This window comes from Cryptomeria japonica, unplaced genomic scaffold, assembly GCF_030272615.1.
Source record: "Cryptomeria japonica unplaced genomic scaffold, Sugi_1.0 HiC_scaffold_674, whole genome shotgun sequence".
NCBI lineage: Eukaryota > Viridiplantae > Streptophyta > Pinopsida > Cupressales > Cupressaceae > Cryptomeria > Cryptomeria japonica.
Window position 1 is genome coordinate 28,964 of NW_026729466.1, and position 9,349 is coordinate 38,312.

Here is a 9,349-nt window from a genome sequence, read left to right on the forward strand (position 1 = left end):
GTTCATATCAGTGGGGACAGAAGTGTCTCTCAAATTTTTGTCAAGAATGGCCTTATGCACAAGGGATATGCAAAAGAGCTCAAGGATTCAGATAAGCGTGGGTGTCTTCCCTAACTATTATACCAGATCGTACTCAGGTTTGGTTGATGAGGAAGTGGCATTTTTAGCTGGAGCACCTTGCAAAGTGAAATTACCTCGACGAGTTGTAATATTACATTTAGAGGTAGGTTCACAAGAAGATCCAATGCCTTTTAGGACAACTTTGGGTCTTTGGGTAGAATTCCCAGGCATTTTGTCCATTATAATAATGGTAGATCTACAAAATTGTCCATTGAAATGTGATTAACAGTTGAATCATAGTTATAGGATGCTTTGGTATAGTTGGTTTGGTCATCTATGGCTTTAGGTTTTCCCTTGTCATGTTTTGGGAATGGTTCCTTAAACATGTCATGTTCTTGATTGGATGAGTGTCCTTCAATCTCAATGTCCCCTCTATCAATAAGATCTTGTATGATGTTCTTCAGCCGATGACAGTTTCATGTTTTATGACCCTTGCTTTTGTGATATTCACAGTATTCATCGTCATTCCACCAATTTGGTTTGACCTTTGGCTCATATGGAGGCAAATCTAGAATTGTTATTATCTTGTTTGCCACTAGCTTCTTGAAAGTTGACTCAAGTGGTTCTCCCAATGGGGTGTACTTCCTTCGTGATTTGGAAGTTGTTTGAGTATTTACTTGATTGTTTTTAGAGCTTGATCCAGAAAAAATGATTTTGGGTCGTACTATATTGGCATCAACAACACCATCATTGACTGTGTTCTTGTTTTTATTCCAAAATCTTGGCTTGTCTTTTCCTTTAAAGTCCTCTTTATTTTCTTTGAATATTTTAATGATGCCTTGCTCAATTACGACCTTCTTTGTTGCTAAACATTTTTCAATGATGTCCTTGAAGGTGTACAAACAAGCTTTTCTCAGGTCATAACCAATGTCTTTGTTAACATTCTAGGTGAACATCTCTACCATTTGTTTTTGTGGAATTTCAAAAGAGCATCTATTGGCTAGATTTCTCCATCTTTGTAAAAATGATGAAAAAGATTCTCCATCCTTTTGTTTGGTGTTGCACAAAGTGGTGACTGATATGTCTGTCTCTATGTTGTATGAGAAATGTTGGATAAAAGCCTCTACTAGATCACCCCAAGACTTAATTCCAGGTGGGAGTTGAGAGAACCATTCCATAGCTTGATCACCTAAGCTTTGTGGGAATAATCTCATCAAATATGTCTCTTCTGATGCTACCTCAATGCAAGCTGTGAAAAACTGTCTTATATGTGCCTTAGGATCCCCTTTTCCTCTGTACTTATCAAATTTAGGTGTCACGAAATGTGTAGGAAAAGGAGGCATTGGAATGCTTTTGTCAAATGGATAGGGACATATGTCTCTCATTGTGTAAGCTGGCTTTGGTGTATTTATGTCCTCCATTTTCTTTTGTAAGTCTTTAATTTGTTTCTCCAAATTGTTCTTAGGTGGAGACCGACTTATTGGACCATATCCCATGTCTGAGGCACCGGGTGGAGGAGGAGCATATTGCATATATGGATGATACTGATCATACACAAGTTCATATGGAGGAGGTCTATAATGATGTTGTGTATATGGACTGCTTGGTATAGAGTCATAAATGTATTTATTTAATTTGGGAAAAGGATAATTTAAATAAATAAATGTATTTATTTAATTTGAGAAAAAGATAATTTAAATAAATAAATGTATTTATTTAAATGAGAAATAAGGCTAGAAGAGGATAAATGAATTAATTAAATAAATAAAGATTTATTTAATTAATAGAAGAATTCGACTAAAATAATTAAATAAATAAAGATATTTATTTATTTAGATAGGACAATTTTAGGTGTCTACAATATTATTTTTAATTAATATTAAATTATTATTATTATATTGTAATATAATAATTATAACTAAATTATTATTATATTAAATATATTATTATGTTTTAATATACTATTATTTTTTATATTACCAAATTATTATTATCATTATATTTTTATTTTTAGAAATGGACTTTAAGTAAAGACACTTTCAATCTTTCATAATTAATAATTTATTAGATTGAGATAATTAAAAAGTTAACTGTGTGCATGATGGAAATAGAAAGATTGACTAATCACTTAAAAAATAGAAGTGAAGATATAATTAACATTAAATAATTAAAAATTAAATTAAAAAACAATAATAATTATTATTTTTTAAATGAAAGATGTTTTTAAACTTTTCATGCATGCAAGCATCTCTAAATTAAAACCTTTCCCCATAATAAAAGTATTGTTAATATATTACAATAAAATATAAAGTAAGGCATGAACTTTGGAAGAAGTCATGCATGCCCAAGTGGGGAGTAAAAGGTGGAACTTAAGAAAAGCAGACGATCTGCATGGGGAAGGAGATTTTGCATGCAAGAAGCTAAGAAAGCCTTATTAACGGTAGCGATGCCCTGTTGAAAGGTTAAGCAGCCATTAGAGAGTGTTCAGTTGAGGCATTGAGATACAGTACAGATTTTATCATGAGAAAGGACCTGCTATAAAAGGATGGGAGACAAGCATGATTTTACTCTTCAAACCTGGGCCTCATTGGAAAAGTCGAGCAGAGGAAAAAAGAAGCGGATATATAAAAACAATAAGTCTTGAGGATAGTTTTTGAAACAGCTCCAAGGATTGGTATTTCTTTCTCATCATAGATCTTTTTATTGTTGTTATGCATTTTAAATCAATTAACGAGAGTTCTGTAATTAGCATTAAAAGTCTCGATCATGTTATAGTATTCATCCCATCCAATTGATATTAACAATTTCTTTAAATTTCCTAAAAATAACTATTCTGGATATTACTAAAACGATCATTAGATCTAATCTGAAAAATTTAAGAGCCAGGTTGCTCCCACTAATCACCATGTTAGTAATTTAACCCAAATTGTTGGCTTAACTTCCTTATAACCAGTTAGTTTAATTTTGGAAAGGGTGCTTAGAAATTATGAAAAGACTCATGAGATGGTGTTTGAATAAAATAAATACGGAACCTGGAAATTTGATTTGTATGCAGGCAAGTTGGTTCCATCGATTTTGGCGGCATCATCATCATCATTCATATTTACTAATAAGTTGGTAAACATGCCTGAAATTATCAGTCATGGCAGCCAGAGAGATTCAGTTTCAGAGAGCCCAAAGTCCAATTTGGGCAAACGTCCTCGATCTTCTTCCCCTCCTCTTCCAAGACAGGATATAGAAACTCAGAGGATTAAAAGCGAAGAGGAAATTGAGGGCGATGAAGAAAGCAGCGGAACTGAAACGGAGAGGGAAATTGAGAGACCCACACCCGAACAGCAAGTTTTTTCTCTCTATAGAAGAGCCCTTGCAAATGACAATCCGAATTTCAAGATCTGGTATAAACATTTTGTATAATTTGTGTGATTTAGTGATTATGTTGCCATGTCTTGTATGAAAATTCATATTTCAGAAAATGCAGCTGTCCAGATGGAAGAGTCTTCTATTGGGAAAGAGATGATTTACTTGATCTCGTGCAGAGAAACCCCTTTTGGCTGACTACCACTCAAATGGATACTTGTTTACAGTAAGTACAAGTTGTATTGCAATGTTATAATTTAATCTGATTTATGGTTATTGTTATGAATATTTTTTTATCAATCTTTTGAATATTCTGGCATCTATCATTAGAATGATAGAAAATTCATGAAATGGAAAGAGGACTGTTTTTTAACTTTTGCTTTACTTCTGCTGTGTAGTTTATGTTTGGAGGATTCCGAAACTTGGGAGGCACGCTGTCATATTTGCTACTCTGATACAATTGGGCAGCAAACTGCGTTAAGCAAAACGGTGGAAGATGCAGCTGATACTCTTAAGCAACAGCTTCAGCTCTTGCTGCAAGATGTCCAATACAATCTTATTCCTTTAAATCTGGAGTAAGTGGAATGAACCATTTCCTCCAATATTGAATTAGAAATGAAATATGCTTATAAGAATCTTATGTTATGTTCTTATTAATAACATTGAATGTCTTTTGATACAATTTGTCGGTCAGCCTTAAACCTCATACATTAAGCAATATATCAAGTCTAGATAATGTTAGTCAATTCTAAGTGTTTAACACTTGTAAGTCTAGAAGTGTATTCTTAGTGTAACCACACACATTAAACAATATATTAAACTTAGAAAATGTCAGTCAATTTTGAATGTTTAACACTTTTAAATCTAAATATGTGATTTAAGCCATTCCCAATCTGTCAGACCACAATATCAAGACCTCATGAAAGTTTAAATCTATGAGTTCCTTGATCCAACGAGGGCTTAAAGTCCATGAGCATTATGGCCCAACAAGATCAGGGTATATAATGCAGCAACACACAATTTTATTGAAACACAAAATTGACACCAATATTAAGGAAGAAGAATTTGAACTTTATTGGGTTTGTCTAGCACCAATACAACTTCTGAATTTAAGCTTTTCTTAGGTTTTATACTCCACAAGTCACCTATTCTGTTCCTCTGTCAGGAAAGTAATCTTAGACTCTTCCAATCGATTTCAAACGATTTTTAAACCCTCCTTCAGCAATATAACTATTCACTGTCAGTGATGATTCCTTCGCACCGAATTCGGTATCTTTAATCTCTCATTGCATTCCCTGTCATTGTAGTTTGTTTTCAGGCTATTGGATTTTTTTGTCCTGCGCACACACTTCAGTAATTGACTTCACACCTATTCCTGTATACGCAGTCACTTCTCTATGTTATCTCCTTCACAATCATGCACTCTATTCTGCCTTTTCTTCCTCAAAATAAAAAAAAACGTTTCAGTTTCCTCCTCTGCAATATGTTCTTCTTCCCTGTGCTCTGACCTTTCATCTTTCATTCCCGTTGCAGCATATATGAGGGATATTATTTAATGCTCTCAATGACTTGGTTTATTCAACTGGACACCAAAACTATAAATAATCTCAAACCAAAACATATATACATCAAGGTCATCAAGGTGAGTCCGATAGCCAATTGATTCAGATGTTCGACATTAGTTTAAATTTTGATTTGTTTTGATGGCTCATCTAAAATTACATTAAATTAAGCAAGTCAAAATTTGTATATTATTTAAGCCAAACTGTCTAATAGAACCTTGCCCGAATACAAGATCCAACAACACATTGATTGAGGATCAAAACCTGCAAATATGTTGATCCAGCAAAAAGGATCAAAGCCTGCACAGCAAAAATTTAAAGTTAATTAGTAAGCGTATACTAATGTAACAGTCTTTATTCTTTTGCAGCCACCACTGGCATTTAGTCATTATCTGTGGTCTGGAGGGACAAACATCTACGAACCCACAAATTTGGCATCTCAACTCTCTTGAATTTTTCTCTATAAATGAAGAAATGATAAATGCTATAAAACAGTAAGAAAACTATTCCATACTGTTATAATCTTTGAATGATTTCTAATTACCCTAATAAACTTTTCATGGAATGAATTTTTGAATTGTTTTGTTTCATTCAGAGTTGTTGAAGAAAAGACTGGCAAACCAGCTGCTTGGTCCGACTTACAGGTTTTATAAACATGGCAATCAGATTTCATATTTCCATTTGAATTCCTTTAAATAGATTTAGGGTTTTTATTTAAATATGGAATAAATCTGGATGCAGGTTCCACAACAGGATAATTCCTACGACTGTGGGATCTTTGTAATCAAATTTGTATTTCAATTCATAAAAAATCTGGGTTCCCCACAACCACAAGATTTTACAGAGCTGGTAAGTTGAATAGAAAATGTTTTTCTCTTTGTTCTTGTAATTGATATGCAAATTGTGTTCACTGATTTGATTGTTTGTTGATATGTAAGATGGCTAGACAAGCCCACAATGAGTGCTTTGGAATAAATCTTAGCCGCTCATTTCAAAGGCTTATGCTTTGGACGCTTTTTCAGAAGCAAACTGATCCTCCACTGCAAGTCTTACCAGGTAAAAACTGCATCCTTGGTTTCATACTGCTCTTGGGTATATCAAATTGTTTATAAAATCATCTGAGAAAATAGTTTGTTTGTATTAGTTCAACATTTTTGGTTTAAATTGTGTGAGAAACCTTTCATCATCAAGTCATCATATTACATGATTCAGTTTGGTCACAATTTAAATCAGCAGTGTTGAACTAACTAACATTATGAACTTTAAAAATTATATGATTCTAATTTGTTTGTATTTTGTGTGATGCATCATATATAGTTGATTTCGACGAATACATCAAAGCCTTCTGCAAGGAAGATCATGAGGATCCAGAAAATAATTGCGGCAAAGATTATGAGAGTGATAACAGTTACGAGGCTACGGTCTAAAACAGTTAAAAAGTTCAGACTCCTACGTTTAAAATTGAGGAGCACGATGACTTTTGGATATATTCGTATATTTTTTTTAGATTCGAACTTAAGATTATGGGGAGCATACCCATGCCTTAAGTTGCGATCCACGATTGGACGAGTTAAGGCCGAAGCCCTATACTCTATATTAGTTTAAGGACCAGTCATTTATGGTCAATGTATTATTTTTTACATTGTAAAATCTTCTTGTACTTTTATAATATATAATTTTTATTTTTTTTCATGATTGGCTAAAATCTTTTGAGAGTTATAAAAATAATTTATTTTTTAAATTTTTAAATATTAAATATGATTTTTTTAATATATGCAAAAACATAATTTTGAAGGAGTAATTTGTGAGATATTATCTTTCACAACTAGTGCCATGGCATGAACTTTGTTCAATATATATCATTTTAACTTTTACTATGGTTGGACCAAAATAACTTTATTTTCTTTCTAGTTAAACATTTTTGTAAAATAAAATATTCTCACATAAGCTTTGTTCAGTATATGCCATTTTAACTTTTACTATAGCTGAATCAAAAAAATAACATTTTCTTTCTACTTAAACATTTTCTTTAAGTATTCAGAACATCTAGACATTTATTTAATTTTTTACTATTTCATATAAATAACATATACACAAACTAAATAGATGCTTCATAAAGATATCCACATAATTTATACTAACAACCATCATATTTTTTTTATTTGGGTTAAAAGAAATGGAATATATATGCAAGGACTAGAATAACATTTAATTATTGTGTAAACAATAGTATTTAATATTATCTTGTTTTATCAAATTTGACTAAAACTTAAATTACAAAACTAACCATTTGTTGCACACGGTATCTTTATCATTCACATTGTCATTAGTATTGATTTTTAATCTTTCCAACTTGGGTTAGCATAAGATTAGTTGTATTTTGCATTATTTCCCCTTTCCTTGTATAACATACAATATACAAACTATCCCACAAAATTCATGCTCCAAAACAATAAGTTCCATTCAATGTATCTTGCTCTTTGTTAATATGCGAGAATGGTTGAACCTTGATTTTGTGTTTGTAATATTCCATAAAAAGAAATTACAAGAGAGCTTCCAAAAAATACAGCAAGGCTTCACATTATCTCCATATTTGTTTGAAGAAAAGATTGTTGCAAGTATTCTTTCCTACTACTACTATCCAATTTTCCCTATCTTAGTCTATTCTTACAATAATCTGTTCACTTTTTTAGAATATGATTCCCTTTTCTCATCTATTGCTAATGAAATTCAATGATTTGAAATGGTATTTACTTGAAATCCTATGGTCGTTCTTACAAATTATTGTTGCATTCATAGACACAAGCAAACAGTTAAAGAAAACAAACTCACAAAATCTCTACAAAATTACATCAAAGATGGACAGTATAGTATGTCTCTCTACCTTTCCATTGATTGATTCGATTTATAATAAATGTAGATTATGTTCCTTCACCATACAGTATGTTCTCGTTAAACATGTTCTAATAGATGGGGGAGCTGGCTTAAACATTTCCTCATTAAGTCTTGTCCATGCTCTAGGTTATTCTGAAGATGCAGTTGATCCCCTGAAAAAGATCACATTCAAAACATATGATGAAGAAGAGCATTCCTCTAAAGGAATTGTGATATTACCCATCAGAGTGGGACCTTTGTAGAAAGACATAGCATGCCAAGTTCTAGACTTGGACTTACCATACAACATACTCTTGGCAAGACCATGGATACATGACATACAGGCTATTCCATCAACATGTCATCAGTGCCTAAAATTTCTATACAATCGACAGGAAATCACGATCTCAATAGACTCAAATCCATTGTAGTGTTGTAGTAATTTAAAACCAGCTCAAGAGGTCATTGTTCCACATAACAGAAAGGTAGCATCTTCAAGCACACAATCCAAGGAACAATCATTAGCATCAATTTTGTCAAGCATGGAAAAACAAAAGAAGCTAAGAGATCGAGGGAATAGAGAATATTGAGTGGATGGAATGAGACATGAGAATGTGTGTTTTGCCCTAGTTCTTAAGAAGACTGAGAATCTGGAGTATGAAGAAGAACAACTGAAAGAGATAAAAGATTTACTGACAGAATATGAAGACATCATTTCAGATAATGTGCTTGATGGATTACCACCTATGAGAAGTATCAGTCATTGCATGGACCTAGTTCCTGGAGCTAGTTTGCCTAACAAAGTTGCACACCTGATGACACCAACAGAGAATGAAGAGTTGAATAAACAAGTGCAGGAGTTGTTGAAGAAAGGTTTGATCAGAGAAAGTCTGAGTCATTGTGTAGTGCCAGTAGTATTAGCACCTAAGAAGAATGGAGAATAGAGAATGTGTACCGATTCCAGAGCAATAAACAAGATCATAGTTAAATACCGGTTTCCTTTGCCTAGGATGGATGACATAATGGACTGTTCAAGTGGAGGGCCAAATAATTTACAAAGATAGACATGAAGAGTGGATATCATCAAATCAGGATCAGAGAAGGAGATGAGTGGAAGACAACATTCAAGACAAATGAAGGACTATATGAATGGTTGGTGATGCCTTTTGGGTTAACTAATGCACCAAGTACTTTCATGAGGCTGATGAATGAGGTATTGAAGAAATTATTGGGTAAGTTTGTTATTGTATATTTGGATGAGATTCTGTTTTTCAGTAAGACAAAACATGAGCATTTCTTGCATTTGAGACAAGTTTTGTAGAGGTTGAGAGAAGAAAAGTTGTTGATAAATCTTAAGAAGTGTACTTTCATGAAGGATGAGTTAGTCTATTTGGGATTTGTGATATCTGAGGATGGCTTGAAGATGGACCCTGAGAAAGTAAAAACAATTGTTGAATAGCCTACACCAGAAAGCATTAGAGAGGTAAGATCATTTC

The 9,349-nt window shown here is 32.9% G+C and overlaps 1 protein-coding gene across 2 annotated transcripts; it reads left to right on the plus strand.

The window, feature by feature from the left end:
• The first annotated feature begins 2,423 nt into the window (after positions 1–2,423).
• LOC131031399 (uncharacterized) lies at positions 2,424–6,671 on the plus strand. Of its 2 annotated transcripts, none has more exons than XM_057962517.2 (9): positions 2,424–2,734; positions 3,116–3,455; positions 3,539–3,643; positions 3,816–3,992; positions 5,348–5,473; positions 5,575–5,623; positions 5,721–5,828; positions 5,918–6,035; positions 6,297–6,671. In XM_057962517.2, the coding sequence occupies exons 2-9, from the start codon at positions 3,184–3,186 to the stop codon at positions 6,404–6,406; spliced, it is 1,065 nt and encodes a 354-aa protein (XP_057818500.1). In that variant the 5' UTR covers positions 2,424–2,734; positions 3,116–3,183; the 3' UTR covers positions 6,407–6,671. The 2 variants fall into 2 exon arrangements, with proteins under 2 accessions (XP_057818500.1, XP_057818501.1); XM_057962518.2 differs by lacking the exon at positions 2,424–2,734 and adding an exon at positions 2,777–2,801.
• Positions 6,672–9,349: the final 2,678 nt, after the last annotated feature.

Bases quoted from the DNA above. Each gene is read 5' to 3' on its own strand.
- LOC131031399 (XM_057962517.2), top strand. From the start codon at position 3,184: ATGCCTGAAATTATCAGTCATGGCAGCCAGAGAGATTCAGTTTCAGAG. The intron at 3,644-3,815 runs GTAAGTACAAGT...TCTGCTGTGTAG, and splicing joins CAAATGGATACTTGTTTACA to TTTATGTTTGGAGGATTCCG. The intron at 5,474-5,574 runs GTAAGAAAACTA...TGTTTCATTCAG, and splicing joins ATGATAAATGCTATAAAACA to AGTTGTTGAAGAAAAGACTG.